At 43.0% G+C, this 27,172-nt stretch overlaps 1 protein-coding gene across 1 annotated transcript in view; it reads left to right on the forward strand.

Moving 5' to 3' along the window:
- Positions 1-7,621: 7,621 nt before the first annotated feature.
- The window catches only part of ARHGAP6 (Rho GTPase activating protein 6), a 485,583-nt gene continuing 466,032 nt past the window's right edge, over positions 7,622-27,172 (forward strand). The window contains exon 1 of the mRNA XM_060001767.1: positions 7,622-8,269. Within this exon, the coding sequence (XP_059857750.1) occupies positions 7,691-8,269 (579 nt within the window). The 5' untranslated portion in view covers positions 7,622-7,690. The remainder of the gene's footprint in view (positions 8,270-27,172) is intronic.

The raw sequence follows: 27,172 nt of genomic DNA on the forward strand, positions 1-27,172 counted from the left end.
AGCCCTGCTCTCTATTTAATTCTCCTTCCCTTTCTATACTGACTGAATGCACATTTCAACCACTATACAGTGCAAAATCTAGTGGTTAATGTTCACGGAACGTTAATAAAAGCATACCCAGGATGCGATGGGAATGTTCTGTATCTTGATTGTGGTGGAGGTTTCATAGGTACACACAGCTATCAAAGCTCACTGGTACAGTTTATTGTATGTAGATTATTCCTCAATAAAGTAGATGAGAAAAAAATGCATACCTCAATCACAGTACCAATTGTTTTTCTTTTCTCCTCTCCCGTTTATACACCATTCCATCTTGTCATTAGGAAAACATACTGGGCAAATAGGTTCTCCCATTTCCATTCAATATAGAGAAGTGAAGATTCTGGGGAAAAAAATAAAATTTTCAGAGGAAAAAATCTGTATTATTCAGTTACTTTAAAAATCAGAAATATTGAAAAATGTTTAGACTGAAAATTTTAGAGTAATAGCAAAATATTAAAGCTTGTTTACATTATTATATAATTCTTCATCCTCAAAAGTAGTTCTAAAACATACGCTATGGGAAGGTTTTAAAAACTACTTTAAGTAACTAAGTATAGCTGAACCATGTACCAGGTTCAGAAAAAATTAACTTACTTTGAGACTCCAAGTGCATCTTCACCCACAAAGACAGAAGAAAGTAAAACTAACAAAGAAGGAACGCCACTGGCGCAAAATGCATGTTCAAAAATGTTTATAAACCGAAATTACATTTGGTTGTCAGCCAACTTGTATTATTATTAAAAGTCTCTTGAGATCAAGTTTCAAAGTCCAAAACAAAAGTGATGATGGTCACATATTTCGGATTTAATGTTGGAAGGCTCTTTCAAATGCTGGCTGCAGGTAAACAACAATTGTTTGTTTCATGCTTTGGTCCCTGAAACTCTGCTATGCACATCTAAACTGCAAGTTGGCTTAAGATTTTTATACAACCTTGCTTTTTACCTGTCTCACTAATGAGTACCCTGAAAACAGAAGAGTTGATATTTAGAAATACTGTACTCATACCAGCTGGAAAAATAAACAAGTAATAGGGTAGAACAATGTGTGTATGCAAAACTGCTTTTTAAAGTTGAGAAGATAAAGATGAAACACTAGAAAACATAGAAGACGTTGCTAATATTTGCACAGAAAATGAGAGATGAATGGTGTTGCAAGTGGCTTTTTGTGTGTTCATTGTAGGTGCTAACACAGAAACAGGACTTTTTTTCTCTCCATTGATTTTGCTTTTTTTTCAGTTCATAATTGGTAAGGGATGGTGGAATTAGACACACAAAGTAGGGGGAAAGTGAGAAATATGAATAAGAATAGTCATTTAGGTTTCTGAATATAGTGCCAGGAGAAATTGTCACAGATCTTGAGGTTAACTAGATGAGTATGAAAACCTCAACTTGGTGCCTGCTTTAAAGGGAGAGTTCATGGTTCCAATTCTGGGCAATGTGAAACTGATCCAAAATATTGAGTCAAAAAACTGACCTGTTGGTACATAAACGTAACAGAGGGCAAAAAATTTCCTACACCCTGCTCTGAATATAGAGAATCCCAAACTGTCTTTCACTTGGCTCAAAAAAGTGCCCTCCCTTGAAAGAACGTATTGGTATTATTTAGTTGGTATTGACAACACCTCTAAAACTTGGGGAGGGTGGTGAAAATCCCAGCTAGACTATCTACTGGGTCGACCATGGGCCTTTTACAAACAGTTTTAAACACAGGATTCATTAGCACATTAGAAAGGTTTGACTAGATTTTTGGATGTAAGACCAGGTGAACTCGCATTAGGGATGGTCATTCAGTGTAGCTGGATTCATAAAGTAATTTAAAAATGATTGATTTTGTATAGATTATAGTAATAACTCCCATCACTGTGCTTGTTCTCTCCACGATGCTCTGTGCTAAGCATGCTGCATACATTAGGTCCTTTACTCATCTCGACAGCCTTCTGAAGTGAACATGATTTCGCAGACTGGGAAGTGAGGATGAGAGTTGTGAAGTGATGTGCTCAAGGTCACACAGCTAGATAAGAAATCAACAAATTGAAATCCATTCAGACATGGCCCCAAAGCACTTCCAAACTGAACGGCTTCTTAATCTGCAATTCTAGTTCTGCAAGAGTTAGAAGTCGAGGTTAGATCACATGGATCTGAATACTAGCTCTGCCACTTAACTAGGGGTTTAGATGCTTCTAGATCTTGGTTTTCTTCATCTGTAGAACCGGGGGTTAAGTATTATAGCGCGCTCTCTCTCTCTCTCTCTCTCTGTGTATATGTGTGTGTGTATCTGTTGATTTGGATAATGCATGCATATTTTCAGCCCAGTGCCTGACATATAGGAAGTTCCAACAAGTGTTAGTTGTTCTTACATTATTATACTAACAATTGATTGAAGGGTTAGGACCAGGCTGTTTGAGTAGATAATCTTGACTACAACACTAAATTCGAGTTACCAAATGGTGTGGACATGTTCGGTGCTTTTTCCCGTTAGTGTTGGCATAAATATTTTTTTTCTGGATATTTCTTTAGGTATTATAATATTAAATTGTTCTCTAAGGTAGAGAGTTGAACTTATATCTTAGTCTTTTCACATCACAGTACCAGTTAGGACTCAATCTCTCAAATACCCTTTTATCTTGCAAATCATTATATTCACCATCTAGAGAATAACTATGACACCATTTCCGTCTTTGGAAAGTGATCAGTGTTCCTCAGTGCTGGGTTGGTGTTTAACAAAGTGAGTTTTTGCTAATCTTACTCATACAGGATTATCCTGCGACTTGAAATTTACCTCCACTGTTATCCGTCATTTGTAATTTAAGTTCTTGGCTATTATATTCGTTCAGGGAGATCCTAGAATAGGAATTTAGAGAAACACTCTTGGTTCAGCTGCAAAAAATTCCTAGCTTATAATCAAGAAGTAGTTTAGGCATGGGACACTATTGCTATTTAATGTAATTAGAATTCTTAAGTCCTGTAAAAGTTCTCCACCCGCTTCTCATATATTCCACATCACACAGATTAAAATCATGTCCTCCTTTTCATGTTTCATGCTTGGAGGCAGAACCTTTGACTTCTTCTATGGGAGCGTGAGATGCTGTGAATTGTTTATCCCAGATACCACTAAGAATGAAGAAATGATATCAGAGGGATCACAGTCAGTTTGAGAGACATGGGCAGGATGAAACAAAAATCAGTGATGTTGCCTGACTTGGGAGCCAATCAGATAGAAGTCTGAAATATTATATGGCAGTCAATCAGGAAGTTCAGTGTGATTTGGGACTATGTAAGCAATGGGATTACATAACAAACAAGGGTAAAATAGGATGCCCTAACCTGGAATATTGGACCTCAGGACTACAAAGAAATAAGCAACTGGAGGCAGTCCAGAGATCATCTACAATGATGGTTTTAAAGCAAAATATGAACTTTATAGTGTAGCCAAACCACAAAGTCAGACCCAAGGGGCATGATAGAAATCTACAGATAGCTTGAGGGTCTAGACACCAAGGGGAAAGAGGAATTTTGGCTGGAGATAAGAAAAATTTCAAGGGATAAAGTTAAGAAAAGGGAAATTTAGGTTTAGCAGAATATATGCTTTGGTAGTAAGATGTATGTGTTTGTAGAACAGTGTCTTAAGGGAATAGAAAGAACACTGATGAATTTTCGAGGATCCTTGATGAGAGGATACCTTGATGTCAGACCAAGGTCTCTAGAACTTTCATTAGAATATTCTTGTGCCATGACCGGATGGAATAGATATATTTTTTATCCTGAGTTTCTAGGATAATTACAATAGGGAATGAACAGTGAACACACTGTTCTGCCCTTTAATAAAAGGTATCCTTAGGCTTTGATTAACTTCAGCTCTGAGGAAAAAGACAAAACCAAAAGCAAGTATGGACACTACTTTTCAACATCAAATGCCCTAATAAAGGAGCAAAATCTTAGACACCTGAGTTTTAAAGTATATGCATTCAAAACGATTTATTTCTAGACTACCAGTTATATTGCCTCTGAAGCAGGCTGATGAATTGTGTAAGAAAGATTCTGGGGATCAACATAACAAAACCAGTCATTATTTATTTATTTATTTTGCGATAGGCGGGCCTCTCACTGTTGTGGCCTCTCCCGTTGCGGAGCACAAGCTCCGGACGCGCAGGCCCAGCGGCCATGGCTCACGGGCCCAGCCGCTCCGCGGCACGTGGGATCCTCCCGGACCGGGGCACGAACCCGTGTCCGCTGCATCGGCAGGCGGACTCTCAACCACTGCACCACCAGGGAAGCCCAAACCAGTTATTTTGGAAATTGGTAAATGAAACCCAGATCTTCCTTAATCATGTCTGGCATAAAATGGCAGTCAGTCAGAAAGGCCAGTGTGAGTTGGATCTGTATAAGCAAAGGGATTGTATAACAAACAACAGTAAAGTGGGATGCCCTAAATAGGAATGAATGAATAAGCCATACACCAAAATGAGTGCAAAATAAGCCTAATAGCAGTCAGACTGGAAATCACAATAGTTTAAAAAATATCATTAAAAAAATCCAAATAATTTTCTTATAAAATCTTTCTTTCCAGAAGTGCCGTTACATTTTCCCCGTGTGTTTTAAAAACATACATACTTACAGCGGGTTTTTAAAAAGGAGCCAGAGCTCAACTTATGGATATTCAAAACAATTTATTCATTGTTCCCTACGCCGAGGCAAGCTCCAGGCTAATGGAGAGTCAGGACCTGTTGGAAATAAGATGATGAATGAACTGGATGCGTTTGCTCTAAGCCTGAAGTGCTGGTAGAACAGTCCCTCTGCTCACCGGCTCCCCAACATCCATGAGCAAGCATGTATGCCTTCATCCATGAGCAACCATGTATGCCTTCCTGCCTGGAGGGCGTTCTTATTAGCCCTACATCACTGTGGCAGTTTGCATTTTCAACCCCACGGTCATCTTTCGAGCTTAGAGAAATAGCACATATATAAATTATAAATTACATTTGCTTAACCACCTGAGTTGTAAGTGGTCCTGTGACGTGTGACTTTGCTAACCATCTACTCCAAATGCCCAAATCCAGTGAAGCATAAGCAGTTCCGTGCACTGGTATCCAAATGGTAGAGACATTACGTGTTTACCAGTGACAAGTTACATGATATTGTTAACTAAGGAAAGGGCAGGCAAGACCCGCCCTCTTTTACTTCTACTGTGACTTGTTTGAGGAGGGGAGAAAGCAAATGACAGCAATCCCCCAAGTGTAATTTGGTGTGTGTAGTCATGCAGGAAAGTAAGCAATTTTAAAGGCTGTGTGTCTCCACAGCACATCTAATCGTCAGCCACTGGAAAGAGTACTTATGTTTCAGGGTGAGAAGAGTTGGGTGGCATTGAGGGTGATGGGAAATTTGTATCTCATTTTTGTCTTGTGGCAGCAGATAGGTCATAAAGTTACAGGAGGGAACTCCCTGAGCGCAGTGGGTCCCGCTGCGTTTACAAAAACGGATAGGTCAGAAATCCTGGGGTCCGAATGAAGCCCTTTATGGAGGTATCGAATTCTTCTGTTAATTAGATTTCATGATGTGACCCCTCCTAGACAGTCAAATACCTAGGACCGTCGAACACGTTTTTTAAGAAGAGAAAGACGTTAAATTTCCCCCTGAAAACTTTATAGGGAATGAAACAAGCCTTCCAAAATCAAAGTTGGACAATTCTGATGTTATACACGGCACGGCGAATGTTTGTGTCAAACACTTGTATTTATAAGTTCACTGTAATTTTTTTTCTTTAATAAAAGTAATGGTAAAAGAAAGTCACCTTTACATTTGTATAAAGTTCTCTTCACCCAGAAGTGGTAAAAGAGGACACACGAACACAGTTAAATAAAGTACGCAGGCATTTCCAACATTCTCTCTGCTCCACTGCTGAGATGGTTGTGAGATGCGTCGCAAAACTTAAATGTTACGTCAAAAAGCCCTCCGAGAAGCGGGCGAAGCTTCGCGCTGTATAGATTCTAGGGGTGGGACAGTAGCGGGGGAAGGTGCTCCCAGACTTGTTTTCAAGCAGGGAACATTGACATCGCCAGCGTTTTCCAGCTTCCCAGGAATGTGGCCGCTGCGCGCTGCGCCCAAAGGCGTCCCACAGCAGAACCCGGAGACCGATCGCTTTGTGAGCGCCAATCTCCGCAGCCTTTGGGCTGACGCCCGGGCGCCTGCCCCCTGCTCGGCCTCACTCACCCCTCCTCCTCTAGTACAGTTACTGCACGACCCTTACATGGCGAGGACCCCTCGCTTTTCCCCTCCTTTTCTTAGTAGGTCCCCATCTCCAGCCCATTCATCGGCAGCCACTACATTTGAACTGAATCTCTAACCTTCCTTTTTAAAAACAAACACAGCAGGGCGGAGAAAAGGAAGGCAGGAGATTTATCTCCAGCTTCAGAGCAGCCGCCTTGGGCTATTATCCATCTGACACCAGTGGGTGGGGTGCAATCTGACACTTCCCTTCCTTTCCAGAAACGTGAGTGGAGCTGGCGCCCCCTTCGATTTGGGGGAGGGGAGACGGGGGAGAAGGTCCGCACTTCCGTCCTCGGGGCTTTCTCCCCAGGCGACCCGGTACCGGTGGTGAGCGGTGCTCTCGCTGCGCCGCTCCCAGGTTTGGTGCCTGGAGAACTCCACGTTCTGCTTTCTCCTGCTCCTGGCTCCGCCCCAGCTCCAGACCTGGCTTCCCTCCCGCCCTACCCGTCCGGGCCGCCCCCTTCCCCCTGCGTCTAGCGCGAGCGTGCGGGGACATCTCCGCGCCTGCCCTGGGCCCGAGGCTGGGCTGAGAATATCAAGAGCCCCTCTCCGGCGGGTCATGGACAGCCGACCCTGTGGTTGTCCCCTTAGCTCCCTGAGCGCAGCTGGGAATTCTCTCCCACCCTAGCCGCTCAGCCCTTGGAAGGCCCTGGGCGCTGCGCGCTCCGTGTCCCCGCTTTGTAGCGAGACTGGCACCTCGGGGGAACCTGGAGCTTGGAGACATTCTTGCGCCTAGCCAGTCAGAGGAGTGGGCGCAGCAGCCAAGTGGCGGCCAGACGCGTAGCTTCAGAGGTCCGGATACGGCGACGGTGCACGGGGGCGCAGCCCGGGTGCCCAGCTCCAGCGCGGGAGGAAGTCCCTCTCACTGCGCCGAGAGCGCGAGGGACGCGCCCTGGGCGCACGCCCAGGAGGCCTCCTCCCCAGCCCTCGGGACCGTCCTTAGGGCGCGAGGAGGAGCTTGCTGGAGACTTCGAGGCTGTCCAGAGCCTGGGAGCGGGAGCGCGGCATCTCCTGCCTCAGCTGGGAAGGGGGAGTGGCGCTCGCCGCCGGAGCTGGGCACCCAGCGAGCGCCTGACCTTCCTCCTCCTCTTCCTTACCCTTTTCGTGACTTAGGCTCTGGGAGAAAGTTCTGGCGACCAAAGGAGCCCTCCGTCCTCACGCCTTTTCCTAGAAGGCTGGTGATGGATCTCCTGCTTCTGCCCCTGCCGGGGCACTTGGAGCGCGCTGGTGGCGCGTGAGCCGGGAACTGCCCTCCACCGGCCTCGGCGAGCCTTGGCCCGACCCCGTCTGGCAGCCTCGCCTGAGCCCCCTTGTTTTCTGCGCCCCAAAGCGCTAGCAGTTCCGAGAGCTGGAGGAGGGTGGCCCTCAGGCACAGCCCCGCCGAGATGTCCGCGCAGAGCCTACTCCACAGCGTCTTCTCCTGCTCCTCGCCGGCCTCGGGCAGCGCGGCCTCGGCCAAGGGCTTCTCCAAGAGGAAGCTTCGCCAGACCCGCAGCCTGGACCCGGCTCTGATCGGCGGCTGCGGGGGCGAGGCGGGCTCAGAGGGCGGCTCGCGGGGGGCCACCGGGGGCCGCGTCTGCTCCCCGCTGTCGCTGGCCGAGGGTCTCGGCTCTCGCTTGGCGTCCTCTCCGCGGGGCCCGCCTCCCCGGGTCAACCGACTCCCGTCCCCTAGACCCCTCTGCTCGTCCTTCTCCACACCCAGCACCCCGCTGGAGAAGTCACCTTCTGGCAGCTTCCACTTTGACTATGAGGTCCCCCTTGGTCGCAGCGGCCTCAAGAAGAGCATGGTATGGGACCTGCCTACAGTCCTAGCCGGGCCGGGCAGCGGCCGCAGCACCATCCTCTGCTCCTCCGGGGGAGGCCCCAACGGCATCTTCGCTTCTCCCAGGAGGTGGCTCCAGCAAAGAAAGTTCCAGTCCGCGCCCGACAGCCACGGCCAGCCCTATGTGGTGTGGAAGTGTGAGGTAGGGCCCGCTGCCGCGTGTCCTCACGGCCCAAGACTGGACACCTGGGCAGTTCTTTAATTCCTTCTCATTTACAGAGCCAGGGACCCACTGAGGGCTTTTCCCGGTGTGGCTGTTCCTCTTTGGCTGGTTAAATGGTGTCTGCAAATGGGGCGTCCCTAGTGGCCACCCACACGTGTCTTCTTAGGACTTCTTGGCTCCCCTTTGGAGCAGTGGTAGGAGCTAGAGGAAGAGGTGCTTTCCTTTTTGTGCTGCAGGTGATTTCCAAGGGTCATCTTATTCCTTCACCCAATGTTGATATTTTTTTGGAACTCAAATGATCTATTTCCAAGCTGTTTGTCAGGATTGGAGGAAATATATTTTGAAATGTTTCTGCCATCTGGTTGTTTTACAGAGAATTCAGGAACATTATTCTTGAGGGTGTTGTTGATATGTGTGTGCGTAGGTCTGTGTGTTTGGGGGAGTAACTACTAGAATTCTCTAGTTTTGATCTTTTCTTCTCCCTAAAGGTCTGATTTAAGAGATCTGTGGTACTGAGTACTCGTTTAATCCTGGAGAAAAAAAAAATCTCTGCCTAAGGCTATGAAAGATCATGGAAATATACCCAGATTCCACTAAGGGCTACTAGTAGTGAAATATACATGAATCAGGAATCGTTAGGAAATAGGGAGCTCAGAGGGAGGTATTTGGTACCTTTATAAACGTTTGCTCTCTGGTTTAGAAGAGTGGAGAACAGAGCCAATGGGGAACTGTGGTTGGTGGGTACTTGGAAAGCTGCATGCTTTTAGAGAATAAATACCAGTTGTTTTAAAAATGAACAACTCCTAATCTCTTTTCAGTCCACAAACTCTATAGATTTGCCTTGGATCTGTTTCCGTAAGGAGAGATTCCATCCATTGTAATTAAATGTTTTAAAGTACAGTTAGAATTACAGAAATGAAATGAAATACCATGTAATTGCTGGAGATTTAGGCTAAATAAAGGAAATACAACCAAGAAAAACAGCGAGAAAATAGTATCCAACATCATACCTTGCTCTGTTAACGTGAGTGACTGTGGAATTTTGGCTTTTGTTAGACTGCCTTAGAAAAATCAGCAGTATTTATCAGGAATACTCGCGTCACATATTAGTAAAATATTAGTTACTGTGTCAGAGTAACTGCTGCTGTTGGGTGGGGAGCATGGATTACAAAAACTAACAAACACTGCTGACTGTTCTGTCCATTTTCTTGAGGAAGATAGGCAGTAGAGAGAAAAGTCAAGTAGGAAGCAAGAGATTCTCTCCAAACCAGGGAACTTAGCATTAGAAAGAGGGTCAAGAATAAATGTTGAATCTCTGTTGGTCTTTAGAAGGGCCTGGATTCCTACTCTATATCAGAAGCACACATTATCAGATCAATCTGTAGGAGTTGAGAGAACTGCAAAAGCAAGCCAAGTTCTTGGACTGGATAGCCACTGACATTCATGTTTCAACCAATTACATCACTAAGAACGTCTCTGCTTTTCTTAGCAACTGTACATACTTGGAATGTAGTATATAGATGCTGTTTGTTGCTCTTATGACCGAAAGGCAGTCTACTGTAGATGATCACAACTGGTTAGAAATTTTCTTCTTATCTATTAAAATTTCATAATTAATGGACAAGTACCTGAACTTCATCAATACTGGGTGGCTTCAAACTGTTCTGTGCAGTCTGCAGGCTCACCTACCATGACTTTCACCTCTTTTCAGTGGTTAAAACTAAGTACATAGCCATCTAGCAAAAGAACAAAATTTTCTCATAAAATGTTTGTGTGTGTGTGTGTGTGTGTGTGTGTGTGTGTGTGTGTGTGTGTAATCCCTTTATTCTTGAGGCAGACGTGGAATGACTGGATGGAATCCTGGCATGAAGGTCCAAGGCTGGTTTTGTTTAATGGAGTCCCAGATATCCTAACGTAACCCCGGGGTCTGGAATTTAATGGCTTGGATTACCTTTCAAAGGTTTAATGCCCTGGAACCCTCTCAAAAACCAAGGAAATTCGTCCTATTGAGCACTGCTTGTCCTTCTCGTTTGAAAGCAAGCTAGGTCCTTTGTCCTAAAAGAGAATCTTTACTAATGATGCCAAAAGTCTGGCAAATGAACACCTTGCAAGGTTACTTATGGGCCCTGGAGGGGAGATTTGGATCGTACAGACTTGGTTCTTATGCTTCCCCTGGTTGCTCTGGTTCAGGGTTTCTCTGCCTCTGCGCTATGGACAGTTGTGGCTGAACGATTCTTTGCTTTGGGCACTGTCCTGTGCATTGTAGGAAGTTCAGCAGCATCCTGGGCCTCTACCCACGAGGTGCGAATAGCAGCCTCCCCACCAGTGTGACAATGAAAAGTGTCTGCAGGCACTGCTGGATGTCCTCTGAGGGTCAAAACTGCCCCAGCTGAGAACTACTACACCAGTGAGTTGAATGTAGCCCCCCCATGATGGCCATCTTGACAGCCCACAGAGTGCTTTCAGCTGGCAGAAAGTTGCCTCGGGGACGTCTTCCCATTCCAAAAGCATGTGGAGCCCTCTTGAGTGTTGCGTGCAGATTCCACGGATCTCTTATGGTTTATTCAGCTTTTCAGTTTCTCTTCCGTTGAATCCATAGGCAAACCTGAGAATTCACCTTCGTTCAGGTGTAGCCAGTAATGGATCACATCCACTTCTACTTAGTTCTTTAAGCAGATTCTCTGGTTTTAAACTAAATTGTTCGTACAAGGGCACCTGCTCCCAAGACTCGCATAAATGCCTGTAGCTCTACGCCTTGTGCTCACTCAGAGCTCACAAATGGCATTTTTATGGCCTAAAACCAGGAGGTGTTAGACAAAGTCAGCTACAACTCAGTATTTCCTTACTGCGTGTTTTAGGATTGCTTTAACGAAAACTGATTCATGGACATGCTGAGTAGAATATCTATTGAGTAGAAAAAGGGAGAAGAGGAAGGGATAAATGGTACATGGTAACACAATTGGTATATACTTCTCAACTTTGTTCCTAGCAGCCAGGCTCTGTCCTTGACTCGGATCATAAACAAGGGAGTAAGGTCTCATTCTAACTCTGGGGTTCTCCTAATTCTTTTGGATCAGAGCTGAGATTACGCTCATAGCTGACATAGAGTTTGGCAGCCTCGATAACCCATAACTAAAATTATTTCTCTCTTCATGACTTCTTTTCTTCATTTACACTCCAAGAACTTCTTGAGCACAAGCATTTCTCTATGTACCAGGAATGCAGAGAGGCTAAAGTATGGTGTCGCCCCTTAAAGAGTCTAAGGAGGCAGATGGATGAGTCAACCAAGAGCTGCGGTGCAGAGGGTCAGCACAATCAGGGACTGGGGGATGGGATTCTCCGTGCTTTGAGGAGTCCTGAAAGGCTTCACTGTGCAGAGAACACTTGAACTTGATCTTCAAGGGTGACTGCCACTTAGAAGAAGAAGGGAAGTGATTCCTTGATGAAATAGAAAGGAGTGGACCTGCAAAGGCACAGAGGTGTTGGTGACGCTAGAGTTTCCAACAAAGAGGACTTAGAGGGGCTTAAGTGCAATAATTTCTTTGGAGGAGGAGGTTAAGATATATGCGGTTTAATGTATGTAGCAACCACATGGCTTTTTATATAACAACCTAATGAAACCAGAAATTAGACACCTGTTTGTGGAATAATAAGTAACTATAGGCTGAGGTAGAAATGGCAGGAGGACCAAAGCACCTCTTGACATCCAATCTGCAGGGAAGTGAAAGGATGTATTGATAGAGTGTTTTTGAAGTTAGAAGTTTGGTGTGCCTGGAGCACAGGCTGTGTCTCACTGTGTGTCGGATAATAGTATTCAACAGGTTGGGTAGCATTAATTATGAAGAGCCCCACTGTGCATGTCTCAGGAGTTTGGACTCTGTTTTGTAGAGCAGTGCTTCTCAACCTGGAGACAGTTTGTTCCCAGGGGACATTTAACAATGTCCAAAGACAGTTTTGGTTGTCACAACTGGGGGTGGTGATGTTATTACCTTCATTTTGCAGCTGTAACAAATTACCCCAAACATATGGGTTTGAGCAACACAAATTTATTATCTTATACTTGTGGAGGTCAGAAGTCTGAAATAGGTCTCCTTGGGCTAAAGTCAAGGTGTCGGCAGAGCTGTGTTCCTTCTGAAGGCGCTAGGGTCTGTTTCCTTTGCTTTTCCAGTGTCCCCCTGCCTCCATCTTCAATGCCAGCCATGTTGCATCTCTTTGACTCTTCTTCCAGTCATTTCTTCCTCAGGCTCTCTTAAGGGTGCTTCTGATTACATAGAACTCACGTGGATAATCCAAGATAATGTCATTTTTTTAAACATCTTTATTGGAGTATAATTGCTCGACAACAGCGTGTTAGCTTCTGCTATATAACGAAGTGAATCAGCTTTACTTATACATATATCCCCATATCCCTTCCCTCTTGTGTCTCCCTTCCACCCTCCCTATCCCACCCCTCTAGGTGGTCACAAAGCACCGAGCTGATCTCCCTGTGCAATCTCATTGTTTTAAGGTCAGTTGATTAGCAACCTTTAATTCTACCTGCAGCCTTAATTCCCCCTTGCCGTGTAAGCTAACATATTCACAGGTTCCAGAGATTAGGACGTGGGTATCTTTGGTGGGACATTATTCTGCCTACTAACAGGGGAGGTGCTAGTGGCATCTAGTGGGGGAGAATCCAGGGACACTGCTAAACACGCTACTAGGCACAGGATAGCGCCCACAGCAAAGAATTATCTGGCCCTCAATGTCAATAGTGCCCAGGCTGAGAAACCCTGCGGTGGAGAATGGGGTAGATTGGTGATTTTTAAGCCTGAGTGTGTAACAAGATTGGATATGTGTTTTAGAGAGATCACTCTAGTGTCTGTGGGGGCAATGCATCAGTAGCGTGAAACAAACAGGAGGACAGATAGAGGAGGTAGGCATGGGGAAACCACGCCAAGCATCCTGCAAACAGATGGGAGTTGCCATAGAAACATCATACTTCTGTATTTCTTACTTTTCCGCTTTAGCAAATTGTTTTCTTGCACTGTTGAACTACTTCGAATAGGTTGGTGTCTGTAGACCACTGGTTTTCAACCAAGGGGTGGGTTTGCAGCCTGGACACATTTGGCAATACCTGTTGGTGTTTTCAGTTGCCAGAGTTGAGGCAGGGGGTGTGTGCTACCGGCATCTGATGGATAGAGGCCAGGGATACTGCTAATTGTTCTGCAGTGCACGGGACAGACTGCCACAACAAATGATTATCCTTGAGAAACGCTATATAATTTATTACTTTATACAAGAAGCTGAATTCTAGGTTTTGCTTTCCGGTACCATTTTCTCTCATGTTTCTGGCTTTACTCTGTCATTTTTTCTTTTTTCCTGGTATATGTCAACCAAGACTTTGAGTTGGAAAAAATACCTTTTTGAAAGGTATTGAGGATAGGAAAAAATATGGGGTGTCTCAATATATGTGTAAGAAAGAATTGAATTGTAAATATGTAATGACAGAAACTGGAATTAAAATTTAAAACATGGGCAGAGAGGAATATTGTGATTAAAAATAGAGGCTCACCCATGTCACCAAAGAGGAAGTAATTAGAGTAAGACAGCTTCAAACAGGAAATTGACAAAGGGCATTTTACAAGGAATTATGTCTGAAATCAACATAACGGCCTAAGAATTTATAACTTAGGAAAATAGTTATTCAGTTTTCATATGCTTTCTCTTGGAGTATTTCTCTGCTACAATTCATTTCATTTCTAAGGTAATTTTTATTTTTACTAAAAACATTTTTTTAACATCTTTATTGGAGTGTAATTGCTTTACAATGGTGTGTTAGTTTCTGCTTTATAACAAAGTGAATCAGCTATACATATACATATATCCCCATATCTCTTCCCTCTTGCGTCTCCCTCCCTCCCACCCTCCCTATCCCACCCCTCTAGGTGGTCACAAAGCTCCGAGCTGATCTCCCTGTGCTGTGTGGCTGCTTCCCACTAGCTATCGGTTTTACATTTGGTAGTGTATATATGTCCATGTCACTGTCTCACTTTGTCCCAGCTTACCCTTCCCCGTCCCCGTGTCCTCAAGTCCATTCTCTAGTAGGTCTGCGTCTTTATTTCCATCCTGCCCCTTGGTTCTTCATGACCATTTTTTTTTTTTAGATTCCGTATATATGTGTTAGCATACGGTATTTGTTTTTCTCTTTCTGACTTACTTCGCTCTGTATGACAGACTCTAGGTCCATCCACCTCACTACAAATAACTCAATTTTGTTTCTTTTTATGGCTGAGTAATATTCCATTGAGTGTATGTGCCACGTCTTCTTTATGCATTCATCTGTCGATGGACACGTAGGTTGCTTCCGTGTCCCGGCTATTGTAAATAGAGCTGCAATGAACATTGTGGTGCATGACTCTTTTTGAATTATGGTTTTCTCAGGGTATATGCCCAGTAGTGGGATTGCTGGGTCGTATGGTAGTTCTATTTTTAGTTTTTTAAGGAACCTCCATACTGTTCTCCATAGTGGTTGTATCAATTTACATTCCCACCAACAGTGCAAGAGGGTTCCTTTTTCTCCACACCCTCTCCAGCATTTATTGTTTGTAGATTTTTTGATGATGGCCATTCTGACTGGTGTGAGGTGATATCTCATTGTAGTTTTGATTTGCATTTCTCTAATGATTAATGATGTTGAGCATTCTTTCATGTGTTTATTGGCAATCCTTATATCTTCTTTGGAGAAATGTCTATTTAGGTCTTTTGCCCATTTTTGGATTGGGTTGTTTGTTTTTTTGATATTGAGCTGCATGAGCTGCTTGTAAATTTTGGAGATTAATCTTTAAGGTAATTTTTAACCTAAATAGAGAATAATATGAAGACAAGTTCTTCTCAGATTGAATTGAGCTTCCACCAGAATTTTGGGATTTGAGGGTTGGCAAGAGCAAATTTTAGACTCTAAAAGGACCTTGGGTAGCATCTAGTTGCAACCTCCTTACTTTATAGTTAAAGACAGGGACTGAGGGCTTCCCTGGTGGCGCAGTGGTTGAGAGTCCGCCTGCCGATGCAGGGGACACGGGTTCGTGCCCCGGTCCGGGAAGATCCCACATGCCGCGGAGCGGCTGGGCCCGTGAGCCATGGCCGCTGAGCCTGCGCGTCCGGAGCCTGTGCTCCGCAACGGGAGAGGCCACAACAGTGAGAGGCCCGCGTACCACAGGAAAAAAAAAAGAAAAAAGACAGGGACTGAAAGGGTTAAGCCCAAACTCAGACAGCAAGCTGAGGGCAGAACCAACCCTGAAGTCCTCCTTGACTCTCAATATTAACTGCAAAACTTCTGGAAAAAGTAAGCGACCATGAACATCTGGAACCTTGGCAATCTTTTTTCTATCCCCATTACTTAATGAAACAATTTTCTCAAAGGTGCCCAAATCCGTGGACTTTCTTCGACCTCCTTTGGCTGGACTTCTGGGCAGAACTGACAGCACTGTTCTGCACCGTCCCCCACCCCCTTTCCCCACCACTCACAGAAGAGTCTCAGCTCCCTCCCCGTTGCCTGCTTCTCAGTCTGTAATGTCTCTTCCTGCTCTTCTGTTTCTGTGCTTGTGGTCCATGCATCCCTACATTCAGATCATTCTCCCTTCATGATCTCGTTCACTTTTGCGACTTCCGCTATCATCCCTCTTGGGGACACTCGTAACTCTGTGTGCTTGAGCTCCTAACATCTATTTCTGATTTCTTGCAAGACATCTGCTCGCGATGCCCACTACGTGACTGAGGCGGAACGAATCAGCCCCCCTTTCCTGTGAGCACACTCATTTTCTGTGTTCCTTATTTCTGGTTGGTGTCACCATTCTTAGGCCGGCTTAGTTTTACCAGGCCAGAATGTCTTCAGTTTTCCCCCTCTTTTTTTTTTTTTCTCCTGTCATCTCCAATAAGTTATCAAATCCTGTTGTGTTTACTTCTCATTCGCTCCATTCTAGAAAGGATTTGAAGAGGAATGTGTCCAAGTTCTTACATCGCTCTCCAGCTGTTCCTTCTCGTTGTCACTGCCTAGATTGGGGCCTCATTTGCTGTGGCCTCTGCTTGGTCACCCTGCCTTCAGTTTCCCCTCTTCCCATCTGGCTTATGGGCTTTCTACTCCAAAGACACAATTGAAATCGTGTTAACTCCCTGAGTAAAAACCTTTGCTGGGACTTGGTGTGTACAGAATGAAATCCAAACTGCTTAGCCAGTCATTTCAAAGCCTTTCACGCTATAATCTTAGCTGACCTCCTCCTCTTTCCCTAGGAATTCTCGTCCAACAGAACCAAACTGGCCACTCAGCCAGGTTGTCATCAAATATTTATCAAGGGCTGACTATGCAGTAGACACTGGGGAATGTATGCAGAGTAAACAGGCACGGCCCCACAAGGTGCTTACATGTTTGTGAAAGCAACACTTTCCAGTAAATAAATCCCTGCACTTCCTCAGAATGCTGTGGCACTGTGACAGGAGGACTGTGGTACAGAATCCCCGCCCCCCCCCCCCCCCCCCCGCAAGGATGTCCATGTCCTAATTCCCAGAACCCATGGATATGTTACCTTATAAGGCAAAAGAGACTTTGCAGATGTGATTAAGTTAAGGATCTTGAGATGGGGAGACGATCCTGGATTATCTGGGTGAGTCTAATGTAATCACAAGGATCCTTATAAGAAACAGGCAAGAAGTTCAGAGTTAGAGAAGAAGATATGAGGACGGAATCAGCCAGAGAGAGAGACAGACAGACAGATGTAGAAAGAGAGAGAGACAGAGAGACAGAGAGAGACAGAGACACGCACAGAGATTGATTTTGAAGATGCTACACTGTTGGCTTTGAAAATGGAACAAGGAGCCGTGACCCAAGGAATAGGGCAGCCTCTAGAAGCTAGCAAAGGCAAGGCAACAGATTCTCCCCTAGAATCTACAGAAGGACAGCAGCTCTGTCAACATCTTGATCCTAGCCCGTTGAGACTTCTGATCTCCAGGACTGTAAGAGAATAAGTGAGTGTGTTTTAAGCCATGATGTTTGTGATAGTTTGTCACAGCTGCCATAGGAAGCTGTCACAAGGACTAAGGAGGTCTGGGATGTCTCAGCTGAAGCCAGTGGGTAAGGAGGCCTTTGCCAAACACAAAGAAGGGAGGTGGTAGAAAGAATGGCCTGTAGTTAAGAGGGGCGTAGTATGCTTCAGGAACTTAGAGAAATCCAACTGGAAACACCTATAGGAGCAGGATGATGGCAAAGAGTAAATCTGACAGGGCCTTGGGCTTCACGATACAGCTCAGGATTTTATGATTTAATGTAAACGTTCTCTGCAGGGATTTTCTTCTCTCCTCATTCTGCTTTTCATCACCTGGTTCCATATCTATCTGAGAAGACTCCACCATACTTTATGGCTCAACCAGATATCACCTTCAAAGAAATGTTTTGACTATCATACGTGTCATGACATATTCACGACTTACGCAAATGTGAGCTCAGCTAGGTTCTGATTTTTCTAATCTGGTGTCCGCATAAAGGGAAAGTGTTTTATATCAGACTCCATTCAATGACTGAGGGAATATGTGTTCTGACAGTGGTTTTCCAAATCCTGGGGATACACCATTGGGGCATGATGTCTTTTTAAATTTTTTTCCTGAGTAGGTATTCTTTTATTTTGTCAAAAGAAGGTTACAATTTTCTGTAACTTTCTACATTCACAGAGAAGGTTAACACACGTAGATTAAATTAGTTCTGTTTTATTAAAATCTGCATTAGGGGACAAACTGGAATTTATGCAACTCTGCCCTGATTGTTTCCGATGTTTTATTTTTAATTTTTGCAGACAGGAAGACAAAAGTCATCCTCACCTTTGCTCCCCTTTCTGTAACGGGCATGGTGTCTTGGTCTAAATTTTACTGCATCCTCTCTGGGTCATTGCTTATGATAAAGAGACTGAGACTATAATTGCAACTATGTTACAACATGGCAAAAAATGGAAGGTAGTGTGTGAAAAAATGGAATTAGTTATTGTGTTAACTAGTAAATAATGATGTTTTCATTAGCTACCAGGGAAATACAAATCAAAACCACAATGAGATACCACTTCATATGGCTATACCATAGCATATATATGGCTATAATAAAAAAGACAGATAATAACAAGTGTTGACAAGGATGTGGAGAAATTGAAACTCTTATACACTGCTGGCGAGAATGTAAAATGGTGCAGCAGCTTTGCGAAATAGTTAGGCAGTTTCCCAAAAAGTTAAACATTGACCATATTACCCAGCAATTCCACCTTTAGGTATCTACCCAAGAGAACTGAAAATACATGTGTACATGAAGACTTGTAAGTGAATGTTCATAGCATTATTCATAATGGCCAAAATGGTGGAAACAACCAAATGTCTATCAACAGATGAATGGGTAAACAAAATGTGGTATACCTATAAAATACAAGATTATTCAGCAATAAGAAGGACTGGAGTACTAATACATGCTACAACATGGATAAACCTTGAAAACATTATGCTAAGTGAAAGAAGCTTGTTACAAAAGGCCATATATTGTATGATTCTATTCATATGACATGTCCAGATTAGGCAAATCTATAGAGACAGAGAATAGATTAGTGGTTGCCAGAGGATGGCAGTAGAGAGTGATGAGAAGTGACTGTCAATGGATACCTGGTTTCTTTTTGGGGGGATGAAAATGTTCTGGAGCTAGGTAGCTGTGATGGTTGCATAGCCTGAGGAATATACTAAAAACCTCTGAAGTGTACACTTTAAAAGGGTAAATTTTATGGTATGTGAATTTAAAAAACTTAATTAATTAGTTTATTTTTGGCTGCATTGTGTCTTCGTTGCTGCGCACGGGGTTTCTCTAATTGTGGCAAGCGGGGGTTACTTTTCGCTGGAGTGCGTGGGCTTCTCATTGCGGTGGCTTCTCTTGTTGCGGAGCACGGGCTCTCGGCACATGGGCTTCAGAAGTTGTGGCTCGCGGGCTCTAGAGCACAGGCTCAGTAGTTGTGGCGCACGGGCTTAGTTGCTCCACGGCATGTGGGATCTTCCCGGACCAGGGCTTGAACCCGTGTTCCCTGCATTGGCAGGAGGATTCTTAACCACTGTGCCACCAGGGAAGCCTGGTATAGTGAATTTTAATATCAATTAAAAGAGAACACTGTTTATGACTTTTAGAAAATATATCAATATTGTTGCTACATCATCTTTTCAGTAAAACATAAACATAAATGTAGATGAGCAGAGGTATGTTGTAGGCCCGGTCCTAATGTATATTAAATGCTGTCAGCAAAAGGTGCAACAAGGAGGTAGTAATGCCTCTGGCAGATTCAATGGAGGAGAGAACAGCCAGCCTGGGATTTCCTGAGACTGGTTACTGTGGATATTCTATGTCCTGATTATTACGCTTTGGAAGCAAGTGCAGAGAAGCTATTAAAGAGATTGTTTTTCAGAAAAGGCAGAGACTTTAAAAAGTACTTACAATCTTGAAAAATTGCCTGGCCATATCACACCAGAGCTATTAAATAGCCAAAGATTTTCAGGAGTCATGAGAACTAAAAGCAACTTGAGAAACTACCCATCAAGTCGTGTGCTGATAGACCCAAGAGGAGAAGGCTGAGCTTAGAACGTCTTTGAAGAAATTGGACATGAATTGAGTTGGGTGACCCATGGATCAAGGAAAATAATGTGGTTTTGCTTCTGTATACCTGGACACTCATGGAAACAGGTGAATTAATACTACCTACAGGATCTGAAGTGTGAATAAGCATCACTTCAGTTCTCAGCTTGCATTGCCAATAACCTCATCCCTCAGGGGTTCAGAAACAGTTAGGCAAGCTGGTACTGAGACCCAAAAGTGGATGGGCAAGGGGAAAGATAAACCTTAGGTGACAGTAGGCACGTTGCATCGGGGTTTATTATAACAAGGCCTCTACTCTAGTTAATAATTTGGTCCATGGAAGTCCTGAACTGGGCCACCAGGTTTTCTGGCTTTTGAACAAAGTAGCATTCTGCTTATATTGGAACTTCCGATTGATTCCTTGCCCACTTATTTCAGTTGATAGGTGATGATCATAATGATAAGCGAAATAACAATTAGTATTTGTAGAATGCTCAGCAGTTTTTTGTTATTACAACAACTCTGCGGGGCGATAGTATCATCCTTCATTTTGCAGGTAAGGACACTGAGACTGCGATTAAGAGGCAGCCAGACTTAGTTGGAGAAGAAATGAAGTGAATGAGTTAGAGCTGGACTCTGATCCAGACCACCTGGATTCAAATCCAGGCTCTGCTCTGTGACCTTGAACAGATTACAAAGCATCTTTCTGCCTCAGTTTCCTCATCTGTCAAATGGGGATAATTAAAGTCCCTACCTTGAAGAGTTTTGTGAGGACCTCATGACCTGATTACTTGGAAAGTGCCCAGCGCATAGGACGTAGTAAAAGATACTAAGCAGAGTAAAAGGTAAGTAAAATGGAAGACGTGTCCAGGTCATACAGCTAGGAAGCAACAAAGGTAGGACTTGAATTAAAGTGTTAGTCAAAAATATTTATTCTGCACCTACTCTGTGTGCCAGGAACCTTGATCTTTCCACCGAGGCACTCAAAGAGGGCTTAGGTGATCAAGTGAATGAATAGACCTGGCTGATTTGGACAACAGCAGAAGGCAATTGAAAATTTATTTTGCAAGCTGTTAAGTAAGGTATACTTTTTATGGTAGGCATTGGAGCAACAGCAGGCTGTCGCCCCAGGCTTTTGGACTAGTGACTTGGAACACAGGAATTTACCAGACTTGCACTGTGGATTTGGTGTAACACAAGACATGCCAACAAGCCAGGGGGTAACCTTCATTCCCACACACTAGTCACACTAACTTCATTGCATCAGACACTTTTTGTTTGGAGAATCCTTAGCATGTTGGGAACTGGATAGCTCCCAGTCCAGCCCTGGTTCTCTAGCTGGCAAATGGCAGTGTGGTTTCTCACTTCAAGCCGGGTGTTCTTCTCACTTCCTCACACTACCACTATCTTGTGAGATCAAGCTGACTGTTGTTCACGGCTAATCTCATCAACGTCTGTGCAGGGTAACAAGGCAGCATCACTAAATCGAAACAATACCATCGACACTCAGATGCTTTTTTTTTTGCTCAAAATCTAACCATAACTCCCATTTCATTTCTAGTCTGACTCCAGCATTCTATGAACAAAACAGAATATTGGGATGGAAAGGTCCTTAAAGGTCTTCTTTCTAGTCCAGACATCCCTGCGATACTTAAATCCTATCTACGACATCCCCAGTTTATGCCCAGCACTGCCCCCCGGCCCGCAATGGAGACATTTCACAGTTCTGCCTTTCGATAATAATGGACATGGAAATTCTTCCTGGAATTGTGTTCAGAACAAGCCTCCCTGGGACTTTTATCATGCTACAAACGAATTCTGCCTCTCCTGTCATACAGATAATTACCAATATTGCATTTTTATTGTCAGTAAGGAAGTATGGGTTAGCTTAGCTTTCATTCTGAGCGTCCACACAAAGTTTGGTCATATTTTCTCTTTGGCAGAGAAAAATTATGAATATATTAAACCAGAATTGAGGAACAGTTTAAACGAAAGTTAACTATTGACCCGAAGTTATCTTGCAAACTACTTAGAGAAATCCAGGATTAGAACTTTCTGTCTCTAGGTTCTTGCTGCCGACCCAGTGAGTCAGGTTTCTTCCTGTGATGATTTATAAGAGAGCTCAAAGACAGGTGCAGTTTTCATATCATATCACAGAGGATGGCTCTGGGTCTTTCTGCAAGCCTCCAAAGAGGCATGTTGAATCTGGCTTCTAACGGTAGTATATTGTCAAAAAATGGTGTTGTCAGAACGTGTTTGTCAAAATGCCAAGAAAATAAATGTGAAAGACGATATGGAGATGGTAAGCAGGCTTGAAGGTCAAGGAGTGTGATATGAGTCTCAGACTAACTTCAGAAGCTCTGAGTCATGAACTCAGCAAGTATATTGTCGTTCTGCTGCAATGGCAATATTTTAATCTTTTAATTTATGATTGAATTGGAAATAAATGACTCTTTCCTGTATAACTGAAAGTGCACTGTTAAAGATCAGTAAAGTATTATGCAAACGATCAGATATTTAGGTTCTTGTTCAGGGTTCTTTTAATTGAAATGGGTTATTCAGAGTTACAAGTTGTTTTAGAAAGTGAAATAGTTTCTCTCTCTCTGCAGTATTATTCGGAGTTGTGGCTCTCCCTGTGGGAGAGGGATGGGAGCTAGATGCAGAAGAGTCAATGGGTCACAATTGTCTAGTTTGCCTTTCCTCATCTAGAAATATCCCTTTTATAGGAAATGTCTAAAATTATGCTATGTATTTTACTGTCCCCATAAGGTATCATTCCTAATTTATATAAAGATATGGAAGACATAGCTTATGTAAATGTTCATTTGAATCTAAAACCATTCTTAAAAAGTAAAATTATTTTTTTTAAAGTTCACCGAATGATCAAGAAAGTTGAATGATCAAGAAGAAAATTAACTTAGCATACCTACAAAGATTCCCTTTGAGTCATTAATTAAATGTTTCTATGCAATATTTTTGCAGTGCAGAAAGATTATTTTTTTTCTTTTATTTGGAATGACTTCTGCAGTTTTAGACCACAATGTATTAGTGTAATTTTTCTGAGTGTATGTCTATTCATAAACTTTTAAATTCATGATAACATCTTGCTTTAGAAATAAAAATGATTGGTTGGATGTTACCATATATAATTGGAACGATATGGATAAATTATTTTTATGAAAATAAAAGCTTTTAAAATTTCATGAAAAAATTGTAGGAAGGGCGCAGGCTCTGTGTCTTAGTTTGAGTTCCTCCAAAGGAAGGGCCTGGGTGAGTGCAGTTTATTTGGGAGGTGATCCGGGAAGCAGGAATGAAGAAGAATGAAATGCCGTTATAAATTTGTGTCATAAAGTTCACATCTGTGGACAAAGGAATGACCAAGGTTCCACCAGGACCACTGGGAAACACATAGAATGCCTCTGAGGATCTTCTACCCATGTTTCCATCATCTACTGCTATATAGCAAACCACCCCCAAACTTAGTGGCATGATTCTGTCAGGAATTAGATCAGGGCTCAGCTGGGCAGTTCTGCTCCACATGGCATCAGCTGGATTCACTCATTTGGACGCTTTTAGCTGGTGTCTGGGAGGCCTGGAAAGTTCAGGATGTCTTCACTTACATGTCTGGTGCATTGGTGATCCTCCATGTGGCCCCTCTCTCTAAGAGGATAGCGTGGGCTTCCTCACTGCATGGTAATCTCATGGTATTTGGTCAGCATGAGTCACAGGGCCAGCCCAGATTCAAGGGCAAGGGAAATAGATTCCACCTGTTGATGGGAGAAGCAAAAGTTATTTGTGGCCTTCTTTGATCTGTCACAAGCTAAAATATGGGGAGCTGGAGAATGTCTCCATTGGTTTCCATCCTCCATTGGTAGAAATTCCTTCCAGGCTTTTGAACTACCTTGTAACCTCTTTCACACGACCAAGCGTTCACTGGAGCTGGCTCACTAGCAGCGCAGAGGTCCCTGTGAGCTTGAACAGAACTTCCCAGCACAGTTCTGGCTGAGTTCAAAAATTTTAGCACAGGCTCATGGGGGGCAGCATTTAGGATCAGTCACCCACAATCTTAGCCAACCGGAAGCATCACTGAAGGATGGTATAATCTTAGATTTTGGAGGTGTATTAGCCCAGGGTCAAATCCCAGAGCCACTTACTCATAAGGTGTGAATTTCAGTGTCTTCACCTTTAAAGGGAATGTAATTGTATTCACTTTGTAGGAGGTTGTGAAATCAATTGGTGAATGCACTTAGGACCCGTGGGCTATGAGGTGTCACGCAGAGGTGTCTGTTTATTACTCCATCTGCTTCATTCTAAAATGCTGTCATAGGCAGATGAACATAGATTTTATAATGCTTTCAGAGGAAAAAAGGCAACAATACTATGGTGAATATAAATAACTATCGTTTAAGACACAATTTTAGGCTTTTTATACTCTAAGGAAAATATGCAGTACTCGAGGAAACTATGATACAGTGAAGTTTTTCCTCTACACTTTACGTTTTGATTTGTGTACAATAGTTTAAATTGTATCAAACAGTGCTGTTTGTTTCCTGTCAAATTTCACATGCATACACCCATGAGTAAATGGCAAAATAAGCCCTTTTTTATGCAGAGTTGGGGCACAGAAGTTGACTGTACATTCAATCCTATAGTAGTTGTTCATTAGGTAAGAGTTATTACATTGATTTATCTGCCGCCTTTAGGGAATTTCCACATATTCTTCAGTTGGCAATAACTGCAGCTCATAACCCCCCACTGGCTACTGAAGTATCATTGTGCAAAACAACTTGTTCTTAGAACTTTTCAGTCTACTCCATGGAGATCCTTCCAAATGACTGGATGTTAATAAAACAGAGCAACACAAACAAGTATCTTGGGTTAGAACTGGCTTTCTAAAGCTTAGAGGCATGGGGTGGCAAATGAAGAAATTTAATTTTTGATATCATTAGTTGATAATGATAATTGATATCAGCTGCTGGAGTAGTGTCACTCATTCTTACCAATTACTTCACTCATTCATTCATCAAACAATTCAGCATATCTTAAGTGTTGAACTCTGGGTTTAGCAAGATGATAATTATAACAGTATTTTTGAATGCTTGCCTTGAGCTAGCTATCCTATTCATGCTTTAAAAAGCAATGGATCACTAAATCCTCAAAATAATCCAGGGAAGTCCAAAGCCAATAAATGGCAAAGGTAGGATTTAAATCCAGCTCTGAGAAAACCATAATTCAAAAAGATGCATGTACCACAGTGTTCAGTGCAGCACTGTTTACAGTAGCCAGGACATGGAAGCAACCTAAACGTCCATCAACAGATGAATGGGCAGAGAAGATGTGGCACATATATACAATGGAATATTACTCAGCCATACAAAGGAATGAAATTGAGTTATTTGTAATGAGGTGGATGGACCTAGAGTCTGTCATACAGAGTGAAGTAAGTCAGAGAAAAACAAATACCGTATGCTAACGCACGTATATGGAATCTAAAAAAATGTTACTGATAAACCTAGTGGCAGGGCAGGAATAAAGACACAGACGTAGAGAACGGACTTGAGGACACAGGGAGGGAAGGGGAAGCTGGGATGAAGTGAGAGAGTGGCACTGACATATATACACTACCAAATGTAAAATAGACAGCTAGTGGGAAGCAGCCGCATAGCACAGGGAGATCAGCCCGATGCTTTGTGACCACCTAGAGGGGTGGGATAGGGAGGGTGGGAGGGAGACGCAAGAGGGAGGGGATATGGGGATATATGTATACATATAGCTGATTCACTTTGTTATATAGCAGAGACTAACACGATATTGTAAAGCAATTATACGCCAATAAAGATGTAAAATAAATAAATAAATAAATAAATCCAGCTCTGAGAATTCCACCCAGAAAAGAAAATAACATGTGGTCCTTGTTCTGAAGGTCCTCAGTCTAGGGGGACACGTAATAACCATTATAATGGCTAACAATTATTGAGCACTTACTTGAGTCAAACTCTCTTAGAATTACTTTACTTGCATGACTTCATTTAGTTCTCATATCAACTCCATGAGTTGTTATTATTAGGCTGGCCAAAAAGTTCCTTCAGTTTAAAAATAAAACACACACTTTTCATTTTCACCAAGAACTTTATTCAAAAACGTATTCACCATTTTGTTCCACTACCTTCTGCCATTTTCCAGACAAATTCATAATTCCATCTTCCCAAAGCTTTTTATCTTTTGAGCAAAGAACTGTTCCACGTGCCTCTTATGGCCTTCCAGGGAATTGAAATTTTTTCCATTAAGAGAATTTTGTAAAGACCGAAATAAATGGAAATCTGAAGGTGTAATGTCTGGTGAATACGGCAGATGAATCAGACCTTCCCAGCCGAGCTGTAACAGGTTTTGCCTGGTCATCAAAGAAACGTGCGGTCTTGCGTTATCCTGATGGAAGAGTATGCATTTTCTGTTGACTAATTCTGGACACTTTTCGTCAAGTGCTGCTTTCAGTTGGTTTAATTGGGAACAGTACTTGTTGGAATTAATTGTTTGGTTTTCCGGAAGGAGCTCATAATAGAGGACTCACTTCCAATCCCACCGTATACACAACATCCCCTTCTTTGGATGAAGACCGGCCTTTGGTGTGGTTGGCGGTGGTTCATTTCACTTACCCCACAATCTCTTCTATTCCACATTTTTGTACAGTATCCACTTTTCATCGCTCGTCACAATTTGTTTTAAAAACAGAACGTTTTTGTTACGTTTCATTAGAGAATTCGCATGTGGAAATACAGTCAAGGCTTTTTTCGCTTAACTTACGTGGAACCCAAACATCAAAGCGATTAGCATAACCAAGCATTTATTGTTTGTAGATTTCTTTGATGATGGCCATTCAGAATGGCCATCATCAAAAAATCTACAAACAATAAATGCTGGAGAGGGTGTGGAGAAAAGGGAACCCTCATACACTGTTGGTGGGAATGTAAATTGTTACAGCCACTATGTAGAATAGTATGGAGGTTCCTTAAAAAACTAAAGATAGAACTACCATATGACCCAGCAATCCCACTACTGGGCATATACCCCGAGAAAACCGTAATTCAAAAAGGCACATGCACCCCAGTGTTCATTGCAGCTCTATTTACAATAGCCAGGACATGGAAGCCACCTAAGTGTCCATCGACAGATGAATGGATAAAGAAGATGTGGCACATATATACAATGGAATATTTCTCAACCATAAAAAGAAACAAAATTGAGTTATTTGTAGTGAGGTGGATGGACTT

The sequence above is a fragment of the Delphinus delphis genome, chromosome X, assembly GCF_949987515.2.
Source record: "Delphinus delphis chromosome X, mDelDel1.2, whole genome shotgun sequence".
In the NCBI taxonomy this organism is placed as follows: domain Eukaryota; kingdom Metazoa; phylum Chordata; class Mammalia; order Artiodactyla; family Delphinidae; genus Delphinus; species Delphinus delphis.